Source organism: Carcharodon carcharias, chromosome 2 (genome assembly GCF_017639515.1).
Source record: "Carcharodon carcharias isolate sCarCar2 chromosome 2, sCarCar2.pri, whole genome shotgun sequence".
Taxonomy (NCBI): Eukaryota; Metazoa; Chordata; class Chondrichthyes; order Lamniformes; family Lamnidae; genus Carcharodon; species Carcharodon carcharias.
The window spans coordinates 214,687,520-214,712,110 of record NC_054468.1 but is presented as its reverse complement, the minus strand read 5'-3'; the positions used below and the strand labels follow the sequence as shown (position 1 = coordinate 214,712,110).

General features: G+C 42.6%; 1 protein-coding gene across 1 annotated transcript in view; it reads right to left on the bottom strand.

Annotated features, from left to right (window-relative positions):
• Window positions 1-24,591, bottom strand: part of prkd3 (protein kinase D3) — a 410,491-nt gene that overhangs the window by 166,904 nt on the left and 218,996 nt on the right. Inside the window, exon 4 of the mRNA XM_041182404.1 lies at window positions 9,043-9,174. Within this exon, the coding sequence (XP_041038338.1) occupies window positions 9,043-9,174 (132 nt within the window). The remainder of the gene's footprint in view (window positions 1-9,042; window positions 9,175-24,591) is intronic.

The window sequence follows — 24,591 nt, the reverse complement described above, 5'->3', positions numbered from 1 at the left end:
TGAGACAGAGACTGATTGTGAGTAGCAAATTAGATTCACATGAGAATTTGGTGTGCAGGGGAGAGGGGTGTGGTATACACAGGAATTATTCTAAATCAATTAACTGAGTAATTAAGTTAACTGAATAACATTAATAACAATGGCAGGACAAGTGTTATGTTGCAGCTGTGGAATGTGGGATGCAGAAAGTGTAAGCAGCTGGAGGGATTCCAGATCAGGATTATTGATCTGGAAGCCAAACTGCAGACACAGCACAACATAAAGGAGAGGGAGAAATATCTGGACATTTTGTTCCAGGACAGTCATGCCTCTTAGAATAGGGTCGTCTATTTTGGTCAGCAGTGATGGACAGGAGGATGTAACCATCAGTGAGGCAAATGGGACCTAGCAGGCTATCGTGGAGGAGTCTCAGACTTTGTAGTTGTCAAACAGGTCCAAGGTGCTCACAACCTGTGTGGATGAAAGTAAGGTCTGCAAGGTGGATGAGCAGGCTGGCCATGGCACCATGGTGCAGGAAGCCATTCAAGTGGGGAGAGTGAACAGGAATGTTGTAGTAGATAGTAAAGTGAGGGGGACTGACTCAGTCCTCTGCAGCAAAGAGCGAGAGTCCAGAAGGTTGTGTTGCCTGCCCAGTGCCAGGGTTCGGGTCTTCTGCTCAGGGCTGGAGAAGAGTTTGCAGTGGGAGGGGGAGGATCCAGTTGTTGTGGCCCATGTAAGTACCAACGACATAGCAGGACAAGAAAGGAGGTTCTACATAGTCAGTATAAGAAGTTGGTAGCAAATTAAGCAGAACCTCAAAGGTAATAATCTCTGGATTATTACCTGAGCCACATGCAAATTGGCAGAGGAAATAAGATTAGATAGATGAATGCATGGCTCAAAGACTGATGTGGGAGAAGTGGGTGCTGGTTCATGGGGTACAGGCACCAGCACTGGGGAAAGTGGGGGCTGTACCGTTGGAACTGCCTACACCTGAACTGTGCTGGGACATGAGTTCTTGCGAATTGCATAACTGGGTAAATAGAAAAGGCTTTAAACTAAACGGGGGGGGTGAAGGATTAAGCTTGGGTAGATGTGGCAAATCAAGGGGTACATTTAAAGCAGGAGACCAGAATAGTAATATGGGAAATGAGGATCATAGAATAGCATAAAAAGGCAGAGAGATATAACCTAAGAATACACCAATAAAGAAGACTAGATGTTACAAAAATAACAAAAAGACAAAAAGGCAAAAAGACCCTGTGAATGTGTGTAGCATTCATAACAAATTAAATGAATTGATAGCTCACTTTGAAGTAAATAAATATGATCCGCTAGCCATTACGGAGATGTGGCAGCAGGATGACAAGGATTGGGTCCCTAATATTGAGGGGTATATGATATTCAAGAAGAATAGGAAGCTAGGTAAAGATGGCATTGGTGCAATAGTTAGAGATGACCTTGGTTCAGGAGATCAGGATGTAGAATAGCTTTGGGTAGAGATGAGGAATAATAGTGGAAAGAAGTCACTAGTGGAAGTGGTCTACAAGCCCCCTAACAATAACCACAGTGTAGGACAAAGTATAGAAGAAAGAATAGTGGATGCTTGTAATAAAGGGACAGCAATAATCATGGGTGATTTTCATCTCCATCAAAGCTGGAAAAATCAGGCTGGCAGTAGCAGCCTGGATGAAGAGTTCACAGAAAGCTTTCAAGATAATTTTTTTTTTAAGAGCAGCACGTTCTGGAACGAACCAGAGAGCAGGTTATATTAGATTTGGTATTGTGAAATGTGATAGGATTAATGCCCTCAGTGTGAAGGCACCCCTAGGTAGCAGTGACCAAAATATGATTGAATTTTACACCCAGTTTGAAAGGGAGAATAGTGGGTCTAAGACTAGTATTTTAAACGTAAATAAGGGCAACTATGTGGGCATGAAAGCTGAGCTAAAGTGAACTGTGATACTAGGCTAGGGGATAGATCAATACAGAAGCAGTGGCAGACATTTAAGGGGATATTTCAGAATACTCAGAATAAGTATATTCCAACTGTCAAGAAAAATTCTAAGGGGAGGACCCACCATCTGCTGGTTAACTAAAGTAATTAAGGAAAGCGTCAAATTTAAAGAAAAAGCATATAACTGCACAAAGATGAGTGGCAGGTCAGGTGATTGGTCAGAATATAAAGAATGGCAGAGAATGACTAATAGGTTGATCACGAGGAAGAAATTACGAATATGAGCAGAAGCTAGCTAGAAATGTGAAAACAGACAGCACGAGTTTCGATAGATATTTAAAAAGGAGTAAATGAGTGTTGGTCCTCTAGAGAGTGACAATGGGGGATTAATAGTAGATAATAAGGAAATGGCAGATGAAATGAACAACATTTTGCTTCTGCCTACGCTATAGAGGATTCAAAAAAACATTCCAGTAATAGCTGTAAATCTGGAGGTGGAAGGGAGGGGTGAACTGGGTGAAATTACCATTACTAGTGAAGCAGTACTGAGCAAACTGATGGAGCTGCGTCTGACAAGTCTCCGGGTTCTGATGGATTTTATCCTACGGTCTCAAAACAGGTGGCTAATGAGGTAGTAGATCCGTTGGTGTTAATTTTCCAAAATTCACTAGATTTCGGAAAGGTTTCATCATACTGGAAAGTAGCAAATATAACCCCTCTATCCAAGAAGGGAGGGAGGCAGAAAAGAGGTCAGTGAGCTTGATGTCTGTTGTGGGGAAGGTGTTATAATCGATCATTAAGGAAGTTATAGCTGGTCACTTAGAGAAACTCAAAGTAATCAGGTGAAAGGGAATTCATGTTTAACCAAGTTATTGGAGTTCTTTTTAGGAGTAACATGCACTTCGGATAAAGGGAAGCCTGTAGATGTGCTGCACTTGGATTTCCAGAAGACATTTGATAAGGTGCCACATCAAAGGTTATTGCGGAAAATAAAAGGTCATAGAGTAGCGGGTAACTAGTTAGCATAGATAGAAGACTGGCTGGCTGGCAAAAAACATAGTATGTATAAATGGGTCTTTTACTGATTTTCATGATGTGACAAGTGGAGTCCCACAGGTGAATGTGCTGGGCCTCAACGTTTTATAATTTATATCAATGACTTAGATGAGGGGGTGAAGGCATGGTAGCTAGATTTGCAGATAACACAATGATAGTTAGGAAATTATGTTGTGAAAAGGACATAAGGAGGTTGCAGATGGATATAGAAAGGTTGAGTGAGGGAGCAAAAATATGGCAGATGGAATATAATGTAGGAAGATGTGAAGTTGTTCACTTTGGCAAGAAGAATAATAAAGCAGAATATTACTTAAATGGAGAATAACTGCAGAATTCCGAGGTGCAGGGGGATCTAGGCGTTCGAGTGCATGAGTCACAAAAAGTTAGTGTTTAGATACAGCAAATAAGGCAGCTAATAAAATGCTATCCTTTATTATGAGAGGAATTGAACATAAAAGTAAAGATGTTATGCTTCAGTTATACAAGGCATTGGTGAGGCCACATTAAATATTTTGTGCAGTTTTGGCCGCCTCATTTAAGGAAGGATATAGAAGCATTGGAGACGGTTCAAAGGAGGTTTACTAGATTGATACCTGGAACGAGTGGGTTGTCTTATGAGGAAAGGTTAAACAGACTAGGCTTGTTTCCACTGGAGTCTAGAAGAGTGAGGGGTGACTTGACTGAAGTATATAAGATCCTGAATGGTATCGACAAGGTGAAAATGGAAAGGATGTTTCCTCTTGTGGGTGATTCCAGCACTAGGGAGCACTGTTCTAAAAATTAGGGGTTACCCTCTTAAGACAGAGATGAAGAGAATTTTTTTTCTCTTGGGAGTTGTGCGACTTTGGAACTCTGCCTCCAAAAATAGTAGAGGTGAGGTCATTGAATATTTTTAAGGCAGAGGTTGAGCAAGGAGATCAAAGATTACCGGAGGTAGATAGGAATGTGGAATTCAAAGCATACACAGATCAGCCATGGTGTGGCAAAACAAACTTGAAGGGCCGAATGGTCTACTTCTGCTCCTATTTTGTATCTTCATATTTGATAAGGTACCACATCAAGGGTTACTGCAGAAAATAAAAGCTCATGGTGTAGGGGATAACATATCAGCATGGAAAGAAGATTGGCTACCTAACAGGAAAGAGAGAGTAGGCAGAAATGGGTTATTTTCTGGTTGGCATTATAATAACAAGTGGTGTTCCACAGGGAACAGTGCTAGGGCCACAACTTTTAACAATTATATAAGTGAGCTGGATGAAGGGACTGAAGATATCGCTACTAAATTTGCTGATGACACAAAGATAGGTAGGAAAGAAAGTTGTGAAGAGGTCATAAGGAGGCTACAAAGGGATATAGATAGGTTAAAATGACTGGGCAAAGGTCTGGCAAATGGGAATATAATCTGAGGAAAATATGAAATTGTCCATTTTGGTTGGAAGAATAAAAAAGTATATTTCTAAATGGTGAGAGAATGCAGAGCTCAGAAATGCAGAGGGATCTGGGTGTCAGAGCGCATGAATCCCAAAAGGTCAATATGCAGGTATAGCAAGTAATTAGGACAACTAATAGAATGTTATTGTTTATTGCGAGGGGAATTGAATACAAAAGTAGGGAGGTTACGCTTTAGTTATACAGGGCATTGGTGAGACCACATCTGGAGCACTTCGTACAGTATTGATCTCCTTATTTAAAGAAGGATGTAAATGCGTTGGAAGCAGTTCAGAGAAGATTTACTAGACTAATACCAGGAATAGACGGATTGTCCTATGAGGAAAGATTGGGCAGGCTAGGCTTGTATCCGCTGGAGATTAGAAGAGTGAGAAGTATCTTGATTGAAACATATAAGATTCTGAGTGGTTTTGACAGGATGGATGTAGAGAGGATGTTTCCTCTTGTGGGAGAACCTAGATATAGGGAATGTACAATGTCCATTGTTTAAAAATAAGCGACTACCCATATAAGACAGAAATGAGGAGAAATGATTTCCTCTCAGGGGTTGTGAATCTTTGGAATTCTCTTCCTCAAAAGGCAGTGGAAGCAGAGTCTTTGAATATTTTTAAGGCATAGATAAGATAGATTCTTGACAAGCAAGGGGGTGAAGGGTTATCGAGGTAGGCGGGAATGCGGAGTTGAAGTTACAATCAGATCAACCATGATCTTATCGAATGGCGGAGAGGGCTCGAGGGGCCGAGTAGCCTACTCCTGCTCCTAATTCATATGTTCATATTTCTGGTGGAAAGTCTGATACAAGGGTGCTGTGGGTTGTGGAAGCTTCTGCAGAGAGCTTCATTTTCTCGGCTCTGGTGTCCATGAAGTGACACGGTCCTCAAAGTTGGACACTCAGGAAAAGGAAAATTGGCAGAAACATGGAAAAGACATCAAAAGTAAAGTATTCTGAAACTATTCTTGGTACAGCCATGGGATCTCCTACCAATATTTGGAGAAAAAATAAGGTATGTTTCCAGAATGAGGTCTAAAAATACACAGGGTGCATGGGTAAAGACCATGACTGCCCTAACATCAATATAGTACTAAATCCTTAAAAGGGACATAAGCACTGCTACGATAAAGATATGTTTACATGTGCACAAAGGTTCAACAAATTAGGAATGATCTAACTTTTCTGTTATGTGGGTCAATTCCACCATTAACTCAGTGTGAGATCTGTTAAAAGGCCCAACTTCTCCAATGCAAAGATTTCAAATGAATATTTTAAGATCTTTTATGCACACAGGTTACAATGTGACTCAGACTTGGCCAGTAGATGGCAGTATTTCCCACCTAACTAATTCTTAGTTCTCAGGACCGTTCATTCACCATTCACTGTTAAATCATCATTTTACAGAGTGTACACTGGGGTGAGTTAATCCCCCACAATTTTGGCAGGAGTTTTTGCATGCTCATAAAATTCCAAGAGTTCTAAAACATGCTCATCACCTACAGTCTTTTTTTTATTACAAAAAACCACAATCTTTCCACACAAGTTTATTTTGAAAGAACAGTGCATTACAAATAAGATTCTTGAATTGTCAGCTTTTGTCAGTTTTTTTTTAAGTTGTTTAACTTTTGCTAGTCTTCTGGTGTGGCACAAATGTGGTTGAAATACTAATTTTGTTCCATTCCAAATAAACGTAATGACAATAACGGTACTGCTTCTTTCCGAACGCCCTGTATTTAGTCAACTGCATCAACAGAGTGATTTTTGGAAATCAGATTCCAGATTAGATTGCACTATTGCCTGAAGTCAGTGTCTGTAAATGTTTTCCATCTAAGGGATGTGTTATTGTTCAAGGTTTCTCCCACACTGTCTCAGTCACTGCCAACCAACTAAGCAAGAATGAAAGCGATCACACAAGGAGCACAAACAAGGACCCAAAAATATATTTTTTTAAAGTCCTAAAAAATTAAACAAATAGCTTAATTAAGGAACAGCTTGGGTTTTATAAAAAAATGTCTTTAAATTATTTCAGCTAAGGTATTGCAACTATATAAAATAGTTTACTGAGATCCGTGTGAAGTGTTTATTGATGTAAGTCTCCTACTTAACTTTACAGCTTATACTTTACTTAATCAAGGGGATAAAAGTCTCATCATTTCAGAGGAAAAAACTTTGATGTATATGGTATCTATTGCAACCTCAGATTGTACCAAAGTTATACACAGTCCACTACATAATCACATTTGTACTGTGGGGCAACACAGCATTCAATTTGCATATAGCAAGGCTCTGCAAACAGCAATGAGATAAACTGATGTCGGATAAGGGATAATTATTGTTCAGGTCACCAGGACAACTCCTTAATCTTCTTTGAATGGTGCTGTGGGATAATTTACTAACATAGAAAATAGATACAGGAGTAGGCCATTTGGCCCTTCGAGCCTGCTCTGCCATTCATTATGATCATGGCTCATCACCCAACTCAACAGCTTGCTCCCGCTTTCTCCCCAAATCCTTTGATCCCTTTCACCCCAAGAGCTATATCCAACTCGTTCTGGAAAACATACAATGTTTTGGCCTCAACTATTTTCTGTGGTAGTGAATTCCACAGGCTCACCACTTTCTAGGTGAAGAAATTTCTCCTCATAAAAGTCCTAAATGGTCTACCCCGTATCCTCAGACTGTGTCCGCTGGTCCTGGGCTCCCACATCATCGAGAACATCCTTCCTGCATCTACCCTGTCTAGTCCTGTTAAATTTTTATGGGTTTCTATGAGATCCCGCCTCATTCTTCTGAATTCCAGCAAATATAATCCTAACCTCTCCTCATATGTCAGTCCCAACATCCCAGGAATCAGTCTGGTAAACCTTCGCTGCACTGCCTCTATAGCAAGAATATCCTTCCTCAGACACAATATTCTAGGTGTGGTCTCACCAAGGCCCTGTATAGTTGCAGCAAGACATCCCAGCTTCTGTACTCGAATCTTCCTGCTATGAAGGCCAACATGCCATTTGCCTTCTTTACCGCCTGATGCACCTGCATGCTTACCTTCAGCAACTGGTGTATGAGGACACCCAGGTCTCGTTGCACATTCCCCTCTCTCAATTTATAGCCATTCAGATAATAATCTTCCTTCCAGTTTTTGCTACCAATGTGGATAGCCTCAAATTTATCCACATTATGCTGCATTTACCATGCATTTGCACATTTATCCACATTATGCTGCATTTACCATGCATTTGCCCATTCACTCAGCTTGTCCAAATCACACTGAAGCATCTCTGCATCCTCCTCACACCCAGCTTTGTGTAATCTGCAACTTTGGAGATATGACATTTAATTCCCTCATCTAAATCATTAATATATATTGTGAATAACTGTGGTCCCAGCACCAATCCCTGCAGTACCCCACTAGTCACTGCCTGACATTCGGAAAAAGACGCGTTTATTCCTACTCTGTGTTTCCTGTCTGCCAACCAGTTTTCTATCTATCTCAAGACACTACCCCAAAACCCACGCACTTTAATTTTACAAGCTAATCTCGTATGTGGGACTTTGTCGAAAGTCTTCTGAAAGTCCAAATAAACCACATCCACTTGCTCCCCCTCATCAACTCTACTCAGCTATTAAATCTTTTATAATGGACTCTACAATTTTCCCCATTACCGACATCAGGCTGACTGGTCTACAGCTCCCTGTTTTCTCTCTACCTCCCTTTTTAAATATTTACCTGTGAAGGCAGACTCTCTAAAAGACAACACCTCCAAAACAGCAAAACATACAACCAACTGAGCCAAGGCTGATTTTAAACTTAAATATATTACCACACAGCTGAGTGCAGAGGTTTTCAAGATAGTGCAGAGGGGTGGGGGTGGGTGCAGGATGACACCAACTGCATCTCACAGGTAATGTTTGCAATAATACACCTGGTGGCGCTGCAACACTCCCCTTAACACTCAGGCTGAATCCTGACTCCACTCTCTCCAAATTTCAGTAACCCCTGAAAACACAGGTTTAGCTTAGTGGTATCAGCAATATTCCTCTGTTTAAAGCTGTTTGCTTTCTGGTCCATTGCACCATGCAACTTAAATTTATTTTTGAAAGCGCTTATGAGCCCTCGGGTCGCTGTTGCCACAGAGAACCAAATCAATATAGCAGCAGCACCTACTTCTGTCTCTGCTTCCAAAATGGCTCTTGTCCTTAAATGCACCAAACCCACTCCCCCAGCCCTTAACAAAATCTGTTAATGACTCTTTGCCCTGAATGTTGCAAGTCCATGGAGCGTTTTTATTTCATTAGTCCTCGCATCCCATTTGACCTTGGGTCCTCGTCATCAGTCTCTTTACAACAGGAAGCAGGTAGTATCTCAACAACAATCACAGATTAGATTAAACTAGCACAGCATTTGAGCATTTGGCTTTCCTGCTCTGTATGGTTCAATACCACAATGGGCAGTGCATTTAATATCAGCTGGTCACTCTCATCATTTCCAATTGCAAGTTACATTTAGACTTCCATATGTAAAATGGAAACAAAAAAAATCAATTTTACCACTGGACTTCTGTATATTTAAAAGCACCTCATGAGATTTATGTCAGCAATAGAGACTCACCTTCACATTTCAAGCCTTGACGTACTAATCCCCATAACATCTCTCCACAGTAGTCACAGAAAGTTGGGGCTTTGTAAGAATGTACATAAAGAGCATGTGGTCGGATCTGGAAATCTTCAACAGTAGCTAGTGCTGGTAAAGAAAGAGAGAAACAAAGTTAACTATTTTGGGGGAAAAAGTACTTTTTTCCACTAAAATAAATCTAATAAAAATAAAAAACGTCTCCTAAAAGTGGGATGTTGTATTTTCAATTAAAATTTTGCTTAAGGTAATGAAGTCTAGTCCATTATGAATCTGTAACAGAGTGTATAGCCCATTCCAGGAGTACATCAGGACAATTCTGAACGTTCAACACAGTAGAGGAGCCATGAATCACACTGTAATTTTTGAATAGGTTCAGAGACATGGGACAAAATTACAAATTAGTTACCAATTACTAGCTATGGTGCAGTTTAAAATACTGAAACTTGCACTTGCAACCAAAAATCAAAGCTGTTTAGAAAATTAGCCCACAGTGCAAAGAATGAGGAAACACCCAGTTTGCAATTGCTCACAGAATATGGTTTGACATACTGTACAATAAATTAGTGTTTAATTTTGCAACATCATAAATTCTGCTCAAAGCATAATCCACTGCATAATTAAATACTTCCTATTTGTGATGGAAGCCAATAGGACTGTTAACACTGAAAAGATATTCTGAGCTACTAATGTTGCTGACTGATACATAACATCATGTAATTAGCATGGATGAATCAGCTCATTGGAAGGAAAGTCAACCCTTTTTCAGTTAGGTATATGCATAAAAGAATATATACTTTATAAATATTAGGAAATAGAGATAGTTTAAGTTGTATTTGTGGGTATTAGGAATAGCTGTAGCTTTGAGTTTAAATTTTAGCTTTAAATTTAATGTTTATTTTTCCATTTAGGGATTAAAAAGGTGAAACCTGGGATCTAGTTTCACTTTAGAGTAGAGACAGCAGGTCTAAGGCTTTGTGTGTATGCCTGCATTCTAATGAGATTTTATCACTCTTGAAGGGAAGGCAAAACAAACACAAGGTAGAAAAAAAACTGCTGTTGTCTAGAAACAGGAAGCCCCAGAGTGTCAGAAAAGTAGTTTCAGTTCAGTTTAAGTGCAGTTGGTCAGTGTGCTCCAAGGTTGAGATAAGTTGCCAGCAGAAGCAGCATAAGTGAGGGACAGTTAGCAAGTCCCAACGTAAAGCTGGAAGCAGTGGCAAGCAGCAGCAAGACAAGAGGGGGAATTTCAAGGAGCAGGTTCCAAAAACCAAAGAAGAAAGTCCCCAAAACCAGGGAGTGGAACAGGCAAGATCCGAAAAGCACAGTTAAGTCAAAGGACAAGGACAGGAACCTGGAAAATGTCCTGTTAAGTGAAGTTAAGAGTAAGGAGCTAAGAAAAGCTCCAAGCATAAAGGGCGCTTTGCAGCCTTCCGGACTGAGTGTTGGGTTCAACGGTTTTGGATCGTGGACTCTCTCCTCCGTCCCTGCCCCCTTTCTGGTTTTTCCCCCTCCTTTTTGTTTTTCCCAATGATTTGTGTGGGTTTTTCTTTTCCCACCCATTTCCATTGTTTTGGATGTGTTTCCATCCATTGTTTTGTCTCTGCCTTTTGGCCTTTTGCAATTCCTTCACCCCACCCCCGCTAGGGCTATCTGTACTTTGCTTGTCCTGCTTTCTACCCTTAATTAGCACATTCCTTAGATAATATCACCACCTTCAACACCTCCTTGTCCTTTTGTCTGTGACATCTTTTGGTTATCTCCACTTATCACTGGCCCTCTATCCAGCTCTACCTGTCCCACCCGCCCCCCCCCCACCACCCCCCTCCTTAAACCAGCTTATATTGCACCCCTTTTCTATTTTTACTTAGTTCTGTTGAAGAGTCATGTGGACTCGAAATGTTAACTCTTTTCTTCTCTGCCGATGCTGCCAGACCTGCTGAATTTTTCCAGGTAATTCTGTTTTTTTTTTCATAAAGGGAGAAAGCTGCAGGACACAAACTTAAGCAATATAGGCTTGTGAGAAGCCAGAAGATCCAAGGAGACAGCCAAAGTTCTGCAAGTCTTTACTATGGGCATGCAAAGCAGTGGCATTCTGTTGGCAGGGCTGAGTCAGTGAGAGAGAGATTGCATAGAAGAAGGCTTGAATGCACGTAACGATCCACGGGAGACCATCATTGGAGGGAGAGTTCGAAACCCTGGAGATGGACTCTTGTGGAAGGAGTCTGAGAGAAAGAGTTTTGGGAGAAAATTCCAAAGTGGGTTCTTTGAGATTGGAGATTGGAAACCCACATGTGAAAGACGGAGTTCAGTGAGATTGTTGGCTCACTGTGTGACAAGGGTCTGAAGGGAGTTATGAAAGATCTATAGCATCTGTTTGGGGCGGCATCTGTCACTTGGTTTCAGAGTGTGATGTGCCTGACTACAGGTTGCCTATTGGTTTACATGGACTGCATACTTATTGGGAACATTAGAGTATAAGATAGTTTTTGTAACTTGTGTTATCCTTACATATCTATATATATCAGTAAAGGTATAGTTGTGGGTGAAGGAGTATTGTAATACAGTTCATCTTTTCTTGTTTAATAAATATTTTATTTTTTTGTTAAAAGTTCAGCAGCTGACTCCTTTGACTCTGTTCAGTCACCACTCTCCACGTACCTAAACAAAAAATAAAAGTTAGGATTGCATCAATAAAAAGTTAGGATTGCATCCTGAGACCTGGCTTGTTTAGTGGTATCAACTGGGATCAGATATATATATATATGATACCACTAGACAATACCACTATATATATATATATATATACACACACACACAAAAAACTATTGCATAATTTACTTTAAAAGCTTCAGTAATTCACCAAAGCAGTACCCATACATTTTCCAACCTGTCTTCCACTTAGTCAGTCTCTACCCTCAATGTACCATCAACGAGGTTAACTGTAGTGTTTGGGGTTTTGAAAACGCCATCTTGCTGTAATAAACTCGGGAGCAGCAGGCAGGTTTCTTGAATGAAACAGTAAACTTTATTTACAGAGCTCCTGATGAAGCTACATGCTTGTACTGAGACCAAGACTAGAAAACTCCGCCGCCAAGAATACCCACGCTTAGGGCTGATCCATCTGTATAGTCATGATCCCCATAACAGTATGACATGTTTAACCTACAATTACTACACTCTTCCCCCTTTAATTTTGTTTAACCTCTCTTATTTACAAAAATAGCTTAACCCAAATACCTACAGTTCATGCAATTATAGATTTAGCCTTTGAGGAAGTTTTCTGATTCAGATAGGGCAATGCAACTCTACAACTTGAGATTCTTTCATTGGATTGACTTGACCGGGACCTGCAGCATCGGGGACATCCTTAGATAATGGCAGTTCAGAATTAATTACTTCAGAGATATCAGGTATGTCCATTCTTTATCAATCCGGCACCTCAGGGATCAAAAGTTCAACTTCAATTTCAGGTGGAGTAGCTGGTTCTTGGAGTGGCTCTCTACTGCTGAGATGATCCACGTGTTTCCTAACAACCCTGTTTTCCACTTCCACTTGATAAGACAAAAGTCCTGTTTCAGGGACGATTATACCAGGAACCCATCTTGGTCCTGCTGCAAAATTGCAGGCAAAAACTCTCTCCCACAGTAAATTTCCAACATTTACTGTGATCATCATGATTCAATTTCTGACTACTCTGGTTCTCCTCCACCTTCCCTTCTACGTTAGGGAAACTAGGCTCAAATTCAACACAAGTACAACCTCTTGAGGTACTGGTATGTGCGTAATACTATCTGGCAAAGGGAGACGACTGAGGGCATCTGCATTTGCTACATGCATAAAAGTGTATTCATATGCCGACAAAATTAAAGTCCATTTTTGAATTCTGGCAGAGGTTATCAGTGGGATTGCTTTATCTTCACTAAACAAACCCAACAGTGGCTTGTGATCTGACACTATGGTGAAGTGTTAATCATGCAAATATTTATGGAACTTCTTTACTCAAATACGACAGATAAACCTTCTTTTTCAATTTGAGAGTAACCCTTCTCGGCTGCAAGGAGAGTTCTGGAAATATATTCTATTGGTCTTTCAGATCCAGTGTCCATGTTGTGTGACAATATTGCTCCCACTCCATAGGGAGATGCATTACAAGTGAATATAAATCCCTTAGACGAGTCATAGCATACTACCAGACATGTCGAGTGTAAAAGCTTCTGGACATTTCCGAAGGTTTCCTCTTGCTGTGCCTTCCATGACCATATGTGGTTTTTCTTCAACAATAAGTGTAAAGGGGCTAACACCGTAGATAGATTAGGCAAGAAGCGACAGTAATAATTTACCAGGCCCAAAAAAGACTTGAGCTCAGTGACTTTGGTAGGAGAGGGTGCTTCCTTGATTGCCCCAACTTTCTCCTCTAATGGATGCAACCCTTGGGCATCCACTCGATGACCCAAATATGTGACTTCAGTTGCTTGGAAAGCATACTTCCCTTTTTTCAAACATATGCCAGCCTCCAAATATCTCTTCAGAACCTCTTCTCGGTTGGCCAAATGTTCTGCTTCCATTGATCCTGTGATCAGGACGTCATCCAGGTACACAATAACTTGAGGAAATCCATGTATTAGGTTTTCCATGGTTCTTTGGAAAATCGCACAGGTAGATGACACGCCAAAGGGTAGGCGTGCATATTGATACAGGCCCTTGTGCATGTTTATGGTGACATACCCTCTTGATGTGTTGTCCAGCTCTAGCTGTTGGTATGCATGGTTCATGTCCAGTTTCGTGTAGGATCTTCCTCCTGCAAGTTTAGCATACAGACCTTCAATCCTTGGGATTGGGTGTTTGTCTAATTTAGCAGCCTTGTTCACATTAATTTGTAATATCTGTAGATGCGAATGGTTTGATCTGGTTTCGTCACAGGGACGATAGGTGCTGCCCATTCTGAAAATTGGACTGGCTGGATTATTCCTAACTTCTCCAAATGGCACAATTCAGCATCCACCTTCTTCTTTAGGGTGTGAGGCACAGGTCTTGCTTTAAAAAACCTGGGTGTTGCTTCAGAATGCACATTTATTTTAACTTGAAGGCCTCTTATTTTCCCCAACTCATCTTAGAATACTCCGTGTTTACTTTAACACCTCAGGAATTCCTCCTTTTCTGACTTAAAAAATTTCTGACCAGTTCAGTTTAATCTCTTTCAACCAATCATGGCTCAGAAAGCTAGGCCCTTCACCTGTTACAACAATTGCTGGCAGCTGAGCTGCCTGTTGCCTGTAGGATACAGGTACAGAGGCGATGCCTTTCACCTATATTGCTTCTCCAGTATACATTTTGGCTGAGCTGTGGTTTGCTCCAAAATCAATGGCTGGGTACCTTCGCTGAGGTATTTAAAGATGTTTTTCCCACCACGGTGGTCGATGCTCCTGTGTCACTCCCAATGACTAGAGGCTTCCCATTTACTTGAAGGGTAACGGTGATTGGTTCAGTTTTCCTGGTCTTAAGATTATATAAGGAATAGTTATCAGTATCAGCAACTTCTGGTTTATCTATATTGTGCACTTCAGTCAACTCGGCCTGCTGTTTGAATGGCTGACTTGATCTCACCCTTCACTGTTTTATAACATGCCCTTTTTTGTGACAGTAGTGGCATTTTGCTTCTTTAAATCTGCACGTTTCTGGTACATGATTACCTCCACATTGGTAACGCTTTAATTTCGGAATTACTGGTGAGCTGCTTCCAGTATTTCTTTTTGTTTTTCGAGCAGTAGAGACTATGTCCCGCTTTGCAGTTATCTCCCGGTTCTTCACGTCATGTCCAGGGGCAGGTTCCCAACCCCAACTGCAGAACAGCACCATGTTGCACACTCTGCAAAGCCTGCGAGTCCCTCTCAGCACTCTCTATTGCTAAGGCTATCTCCAGGTGTATATTAATTTCTGCAAGTAAACGGTGTTGAATGGCATCATAGCATACGCCGCAAACCAAATGATCTTGCAACATGTCATTTACAGCATCACCGAAGTCACAGTGCTCCATTAAGCGTTAGATTCACGATGTACATGGTGACTGACTCACCGGGGGGTCTAGAGTTGAACTTGAATCTTTGCATGATCACCGATAGTTTAGGCTGAAAATGTGCCTTCACGAGGTCTATTAGCTTGTTGAAGGATCTGGAATTTGGCACATTTGGAGCTGTCAGACTACGGATTAGGTTATACCTCTTGCCCCCATAGGCACTTAGAATTGCCTTCTGTTTCTCCTCCACCGTTATTTCGTTCACCAAAAAGTAGAAACCTAGGCGCTAGATTTATGTACTGACTCCTGTCCTCGATGGATCAGTCATAAGGTCAATTCTGCCAAAGAGTGGCATAACTGGTAAGTATATTTTTCTTTCTTCCCTTAAAAAATCAAAAGACTCACATTCAAAAGGTGAGGTGCAGCGTTGGAGCTATTTATCCTCATCACCAATTGTAATAAACTTGGAGTACTAGGCAGGTTCCTTGTAAGAAACAGGAAACTTTATTTACAGAGCTCTTGATGAAGCTACATACTTGTACCGAGACTAAGACTAGAAAATTCCACTCCCAAGATTACCCACACTTAGATTTGTATGCTCAGTCACATGATCACCACAACAATATGAAAGGTTTAACTTACAATTACTACACTTACTAAGTGTACTACTTGGCTTGCCATAGTCATGTGGTTCTGCCACGAGGTAAGCTGAGCATAGGCTGCCATTTCTAATTCAATAAATAGATACTGCTGAAGGCTGCTGTCCTGATGCTTGAAAAAAAAATAGTCTACCCTCACCTGGTTAGCAGACAGCATCTCTCAAACCCGCACTTACAGGGTCCAGCCAAAGATAAAGAACACATGCAAAGCAAACCAAAGACATGGTAATATATCCATTGATTCCTTCATTTCCACTGGCCTCCAGCTTTGTTCCATTAAAAACACAGCAAGAATTTGCATCTGTGGCTTACTAGAGAAGTTAAGGATAGCATTAGATTGAAGCAGAAACTATAATGTTGGAACAAATAGCAGTAAGCTTGAGGATTGGGAGTGTTTTAGAAACCAGCAAAGGGCCACCAAAAATTTGATCTAAAAAAACAGAAAATGAGTGCAAACTAGCCAGGAAGATAAAAACAAATTATACGAGCTTTGACAAGTATACAAAAAGGAGAGTAGCTAAAGTAAACATTGGGCCCTTAGAGGCAGCAACAGAAATTATTAGACATAAGTATTTGTGCCCATCTTCATAATAGAAGACACAAATCACATAACATAAATAGAGGATAACAAGGGATTATTAAAAGTGAGGAACTCAAGGCAATTATTATCAGTAGGGAAAACATGCTGGAGCAAACCAAATCCAACAAATCTCCAGGAACTGCTGGCCTACATCCTAGGGTTTTTAAAAGAGGTAGCTGCAGAGATAATGTATTTATTGGTTACAATTTTCCAAAATGCCCTCAGTGGATTGGAAATTAGAAATTCTAATACTATTATTCAAGAAAGCAGTGTGCAAGGGGGAGAGATGAGAGAGAGGGGCAGAGCGAGGGGGAAAGACGGAGAGAAAGGGGCAGAGCGAGGGGGAGAGACGGAGAGAAAGGGGCAGAGCGAGGGAGAGAGACGGAGAGAAAGGGGCAGAACGAGGGAGAGAGACAGAGAGAAAGGGGCAGAGCGAGGGAGAGAGACGGAGAGAAAGGGGCAGAGCGAGGGAGAGAGACGGAGAGAAAGGGGCAGAGCGAGGGAGAGAGACGGAGAGAAAGAGGCAGAGCGAGGGAGAGAGACGGAGAGAAAGGGGCAGAGCGAGGGAGAGAGACGGAGAGAAAGGGGCAGAGCGAGGGAGAGAGACAGAGAGAAAGGGGCAGAGCGAGGGAGAGAGACGGAGAGAAAGGGGCAGAGCGAGGGAGAGAGATGGAGAAAAAGGGGCAGAGCGAGGGAGAGAGACAGAGAAAAAGGGGCAGAGCGAGGGAGAGAGACGGAGAGAAAGGGGCAGAGCGAGGGAGAGAGACGGAGAGAAAGGGGCAGAGCGAGGGACAGAGACGGAGAGAAAGGGGCAGAGCGAGGGAGAGAGACGGAGAGGAAGGAGCAGAGCGAGGGAGAGAGACGGAGGAAGGGGCAGAGCGAGGGAGAGAGACGGAGGAAGGGGCAGAGGGAGAGAGACGGAGGAAGGGACCAGGCAGGAGCCGGAGGAAGGGACTGGGTGGGAGCCGGAGGAAGGGACTGGGTGGGAGAGACACAGAGAGAGAGAGAGAGACAGAGAGTGAGAGACAGAGTGAGAGAGACAGAGTGAGAGAGACAGAGTGAGAGAGACAGAGTGAGAGAGACAGAGTGAGAGAGACAGAGTGAGAGAGACAGAGTGAGAGAGACAGAGTGAGAGAGAGGGACAGGGAAAGGGAGAGAGAGGGACAGGGAAAGGGAGAGAGAGGGACAGGGAAAGGGAGAGAGAGGGACAGGGAAAGGGAGAGAGAGGGACAGGGAGAGGGAGAGAGAGGGACAGGGAGAGGGAGAGAGAGGGACAGGGAGAGGGAGAGGGAGGGACAGGGAGAGGGAGAGGGACAGGGAAGGAGAGAGAGGGAGGGACAGGGAAAGGGAGAGAGGGAGGGACAGGGAAAGGGAGAGAGAGAGGGACAGGGAAAGGGAGAGAGAGAGGGACAGGGAAAGGGAGAGAGAGAGGGACAGGGAAAGGGAGAGAGAGAGGGACAGGGAAAGGGAGAGAGAGAGGGACAGGGAAAGGGAGAGAGAGGGACAGGGAAAGGGAAAGAGAGGGACAGGGAAAGGGAGAGAGAGGGACAGGGAAAGGGAGAGAGAGGGACAGGGAGAGGGAGAGAGAGGGACAGGGAGAGGGAGAGAGAGGGACAGGGAGAGGGAGAGGGAGGGACAGGGAGAGGGAGAGGGACAGGGAAGGAGAGAGAGGGAGGGACAGGGAAAGGGAGAGAGGGAGGGACAGGGAAAGGGAGAGAGGGAGGGACAGGGAAAGGGAGAGAGGGAGGGACAGGGAAAGGGAGAGAGAGAGGGACAGGGAAAGGGAGAGAGAGGGACAGGGAGAGGGAGAGAGAGAGAGGGACAGGGAAAGGGAGAGAGACAGAGAGACAGGGAAAGGGAGAGAGACAGGGTCAGAGAGAAAGGGTGAGAGAGAAAAACAGAGCAAAAGAGGGAGAGAAAGAGAGAGAGAGAGAGAGATAGAAATGGAGACAGAAAACTACAGGCTAGTTAGCCTGACATCAGTCATTGGAAAAATGTTGGAGCTATTAATCAGGAATTCTTGACAATGCTCTTAGAATATCACAGTATGATCAGACAGAATCAACATGGGTTTACAAAAGGGAAACCATGGCATTTGACAAATTTATTAATGCTTTTCTGAGGATGTAACTAGTCAGGTAGGTAAGGGGAGCCAGTAGATGTAGTATGATTGGATTTCCAAAAGACATTCGATAAGGTACCACACAAAAGGTTAATACACAAGGGCTCATGATATAGGAGCATGGATAGAGGATTGGTTGACAAACAGGAAGCAAAAAGTTGGAATAAACAGGATATTTACAAGTTGTAACTAGTGGAGTGCTGCAAGGATTAGTGCTGGGGCCTCAGCTATTTCCAATCTATATTTGGTGGGAATGTAGGCTGTGAGGAGGACACGAAGAGGATGCAAATAGGTACAGACAGACTAAGTGAGTGGGAAATAAGGTGCCAGTTGGAGTATAACATGAGGGAGTGTTAAGTTATTCACCATGCTCTGAAGAATAGAAAAGCAGAATATTTTTTTAAAGGGCATGACACTTGTAAATGTTCATGTTCAGAGAGACTTGGGTGTACTCAAACAAGGAACACAAAGTTAGCATGCAGGTACCAGCAAGCAATTAGGAAGGCAAATGGCCTTTATTGTAAGGAGATCAGAGTACAAGAATAAGGAAGTGTTGCTATAGTTGTACAGGGCTTTGCTGGGACCACACCCGAAGTACTATGTACAGTTTTGGTCTCAATATCTCAGGAAATATATATTTGTACTGCAGGCAGTACAGCGAAGGGTCACTAGATTGGTTCCTATCATGAGAGGGCTGTGAAGCTTTGGAATTCTTTATCTCAAAAGGCTATGAATGCTCCATCATTGAATATATTTAAGGCTGAGAGAGACAGATATTTCACGTCTCAGAAAATCGAGAGATATGTGTCATGGACAGGAAACTGGAGTTGAGGCAGAAGACCAGCCATGATTGAACGGCAGTGCAAGTTTGAGGGACTGCATGGTCTACTCCAACTCCTATTTTTCTCATGTTCTTATGCTCATATTCGCCTCCTCAGCTCTCCACAGAGTAGCTGTTCTGGTTCTGGCTCCAGAGAGATTGTTGGAGAAAAAGACAGCAATTGCAGATTTCTGAAGGAAAAATACACTGCTGGAGAGAAATCATCAAGGTTGGAGAAAAATTACCAGGAGATAATAAGAGGTAAAAGAAAGCAGACAGAGAGGACACAAGAGACAAAAACATTGGCATTAGCAGACAGAACCAACAAACACATTGGTATAAATCAACAGAGATACTACAGGTAGAGTACCTGAAATCTGGCAAATTCAGGACCCAATTCAATTTCCGAACTTGCCTGTTTTTGTAAAAAAATAAGGTACTCCTTAATTCAGTGAATAGGGGGCACAGGAAAATCAAATGATATGATTGCAAAGCACTTTAGGTTAATAATTCATTTCTCACAAATTGGATTTAACTCTTTCATGCCTCCCCATTTCCCTACTTAAGCACACTTTGCTTAAAATAAAAGATTAATCAAATTTAAATGATAAAATACCTAGTAGTTTGTAACTGAAAACTTTGTTTTTTAAAAGTTCATGCAAGATTGTAAAGGACACTTTAATAACCCTCTTTGAACTGACTTGGGCCAGCTGCAAGAAGGCATTTCTATGCAGGTCGTGTTGGGCAGATCATTCTGAGCTGGGTCAGGTGGGGTCAGCGTCTGCTAAGCCACTTGGAACTCAGGGAAAAATTGGTTTGCAGACAGCTGGATTTGAGGTACTCTACCTCTAGAATCTAACAGAAGAACAATGGAAAAATAAAATGCATTCAAAGGATTAACAAAAACTGGCATTAGTAGAGATCAGGAAAGAGAAAAATAAGTCAATAATATTAGATATAAATGAGGACCCAGAAGCTCATCAGAACCTTGCTAACCTCGGGGTACCCGTGCATACCAGTTGCTTCCAAAAGAGAATGAGCAACAACAGCAGCAGTGAAATCCAACCATTGCCTGCCAAATGATCAGAATCTCAAAACCATAACAAGGTGGAACCTGCCTGGGCTCAGCCTCACAGACCTGAAGCCTGCCCGAGTGGTCAAGTCCCCATCCACACCTGCCCCAACAATAAATCGGAAACTATCGAGTGACAGTTTCAAGGCTTCATTGAAAATCAAATGAATGGCATCAGCTCAGCACAAGTAAATAGAACACTTGTTTCACAACTCAAATGACCTTCAGCAATGCTGCTGGAGACCAGTTAAATTATATTCTTTCAAGTAATTATGGAATACAACAGTTGTTTGATTCTTTTTCATTGAAGCAATTTGAGAAGAAATCCTACAAGGTTCAGATCAGAGACGACTGATGTGCACAAAAAATTTTCAACTTTAAATCAGCCATAAAAATAAAATATCCATTTGACCCCAAATCAGATCAGGAAACAGCTTCTGACAGCATGGCTCCAATTATTCACTCCTGCTGCTACCCTTGCACTGTTGACTTCCCTCAGGTGCGGTGCCTGAGCATACTCCTACCTTTCTCTCACAAAAACCGGACTCAAAGATATTTGGAGACTCCTGCAGAGTTCCTCATTCCTTAGAGAGTGAAGAATGGCAAAACTGACACAGCTTTTTACTCCATCATGCTCACTCATCTACTGAAGTCTGCAAATATAGAAGATTGAAGTTTACAAATCTATTTCTTGTGGTTTCTACGGTGTAACGAGACATTTTAAATAATCTTTGACATCACAATTTACCTTCTGTAAATTTATAGTTAGTTATGTATTACGTAGCAGAAATTATTAAGTGTTACATCTTGCTGATAGGGCTGCCACAAACCCAGCTGACACTCCACAATCCTCCTTCTCCCCAGTCAACAGATGCACCTTATTATCAGGTGTGCTTCAGGTCAGAAGCTTTGCCTGCTATCTTGAGAATAAAAACCCCAACGTCAGTACACTTGACAGCTAAAGCAGTGGGTAGTTGCAAAATAGGAAGCAGTAGGACTCCCAAGTTCGTTGCCCAATTTGTGCTAGCCCATTGATCTCGTTAAGATTACAGGAAGAGTATGGAAACAGCTCCCGGGTTAGGGAGATATTTTTAGACAAAGACATGTTTCTCGTCACTATCTAGTTATCCATATTAGAAAGGCATTATCTTTGCACATCAGGTGACAAGATGATCGAGTCATCTGCTGGCACCCATTACGTTGGTCAATGTATGAAGAATGGCCAGGTGTGAATGATACAAGGTGCCAAATGGCACTATGAAACTACATCACCAAGGAATCATGGTGTATATCTTGACTGTGTGATAGTGCAAAATGGTTGATAGAAAGTCAGCAGGGCATTTTTTCCCTCTCTCCTGATTTTTATTTCCATGATCCTTTCACACTGGTTTTGCACCATTGCACAATCAAGATCGATCCCAATGCCTTTAGAACATAAGCAATGAAGGGATGAGAGAATATTGACAGAATGGGGGAGGGAAGAAATTATGAAGAGTTCCTAGTTTTGAGCTATTCCATGAAATTAATAAATTCGACAATAATAAGCCAACGCAGCTCAAAGAAGCTACATCAGGACCTTGATAATATGCAGATAATTGCAGGCTAATAATTGACTGGAATCTGTGAGATCTAAATATCATTTGATAATGACTACCTTCAGCAAAAGAAAGCACAACCACCTTTCCAGTACTTTCAAGGGTACCAGTATTGCCAAGTTCTCCCCTATCAACAGCTTGGAGGATCAGTACCAACTGGAAGCTTCACTGGATCAGCCATAACAACACTAACTACAAAAATGGGGACTATGGGTATTTTGTCACCAGTGTTTAACTACCCTGATCCCTCAAAGCCTACCAATATCTACATGGTTCAAAGTAAGGTGTGTAATGGAGTACTCAAAACTCATCCGTATGGGTACGATGATAACACATGAAATGCAACACCAGACAAGGCAGTTTGCTTAAAAACAAAAAACTGCCGACGCTGGAAATCCAAAACAAAAACAGAATTACCTGGAAAAACTCAGCAGGTCTGGCAGCATCGGCGGAGAAGAAAAGAGTTGACGTTTCAAGTCCTCATGACCCTTCAACAGAACTAGGTAAATCCAAGGAAGGGGGGAAATATAAGCTGGTTTAAGGTGTGTAGAGGAGGGGGGTGGGGGGGAAGAGAAGTGGAGGAGGGTGGTGTGGTTGTAGGGACAAGCAAGCAGTGATAGAAGCAGATCATCAAAAGATGTCACAGACAACAGAACAAAAGGACACATAGGTGTTGAAGTTGGTGATATTATCTAAACGAATGTGCTAATTAAGAATGGATGGTAGGGCACTCAAGGTATAGAAAACAAAAACAGAATTACCTGCAAAAACTCAACAGATCTGGCAGCGTCGGTGGAGAAGAAAAGAGTTGACGTTTCGAGTCCTCATGACCCTTCAACAGAACTTCCAGCATCTGCAGTTTTTTTGTTTTTAACTCAAGGTATAGCTCTAGTGGGGGTGGGGGGAGCATAAAAGATTTAAAAATAATGGAAATAGGTGGGAAAAGAAAAATCTATATAAATTATTGGAAAAAACAAAAGGAAGGGGGAAGAAACAGCAATGGGATGGAGATAGAGGAGGGAGTTCAAGACCTAAGGTTGTTAAATTCAATATTCAGTCCAGAAGGCTGTAAAGTGCCTAGTCGGAAGATGAGGTGTTGTTCCTCCAGTTTGCGTTGGGCTTCGCTGGAACAATGCAGCAAGCCAAGGACAGACATGTGGGCAAGAGAGCAGCGTGGAGTGTTAAAATGGCAAGCGACAGGGAGGTTTGGGTCGTTCTTGCCGACAGACCGCAGGTGTTCTGCAAAGCGGTCGCCCAGTTTACGTTTGGTCTCTCCAATGTAGAGGAGACCACAATGGGAGCAACGAATACAGTAGACTAAGTTGGGGGAAATGCAAGTGAAATGCTGCTTCACTTGAAAGGAGTGTTTGGGCCCTTGGACGGTGAGGAGAGAGGAAGTGAAGGGGCAGGTGTTACATCTTTTGCGTGGGCATGGGGTGGTGCCATAAGTGGGGGTTGAGGAGTAGGGGGTGATGGAGCAGTGGACCAGGGTGTCCCGGAGGGAACGATCCCTACGGAATGCCACCAGGGGGGGTGAAGGGAAGATGTGTTTGGTGGTGGCATCATGCTGGAGTTGGCGGAAATGGCGGAGGATGATCCTTTGAATGCGGAGGCTGGTGGGGTGATAAGTGAGGACAAAGGGGACCCTATCATGTTTCTGGGAGGGAGGAGAAGGCGTGAGGGCGGATGCGCGGGAGATGGGCCGGACACGGTTGAGGGCCCTGTCAACGACCGTGGGTGGAAAACCTCGGTTAAGGAAGAAGGAGGACATGTCAGAGGAACTGTTTTTGAAGGTAGCATCATTGGAACAGATGCGACGGAGGCGAAGGAACTGAGAGAATGGGATGGAGTCCTTACAGGAAGCGGGGTGTGAGGAGCTGTAGTCGAGGTAGCTGTGGGAGTCGGTAGGCTTGTAATGGATATTGGTGGACAGTCTATCACCAGAGATTGAGACAGAGAGGTCAAGGAAGGGAAGGGATGTGTCAGAGATGCACCATGTGAAAATGATGGAGGGGTGGAGATTGGAAGCAAAATTAATAAATTTTTCCAAGTCCCGACGAGAGCATGAAGCAGCACCGAAGAAATCATCGATGTACCGGAGAAAGAGTTGTGGAAGGGGGCCGGAATAGGACTGAAACAAGGAATGTTCCACATACCCCATAAAGAGACAGGCATAGCTGGGGCCCATGCGGGTACCCATAGCCACACCTTTTATTTGGAGGAAGTGAGAGGAGTTGAAGGAGAAATTGTTCAGTGTGAGAACAAGTTCAGCCAGACGGAGGAGAGTAGCGGTGGATGGGGATTGTTCGGGCCTCTGTTTGAGGCTGTTTGCTTGATCAAAGTCCCCACAACTGGACTAGATACAGTATTTATCTTCACCACCACCAGTACACTGACTGCAGTATATATCTTCTACAAATGCATTGCAAAAATTCACCAAGCCTACTCTAACAGCACCTTCCAGCCCTGCAATCTCTACCACCAAAAGAGCAGCAATACCCTCCATCAGTGCCAGCTTTTTCAAGTCACACACCATTCGGACTTGGATCACTTTTCCTTAATTGCCTCAGTGTCCAAAATATGAAACTCACAATCTAATGCCATTTTTGGGAGTATTAACATCACAAGGACTGCAACAGTTCAAAGCAGCCCACCATCATCTTCTTA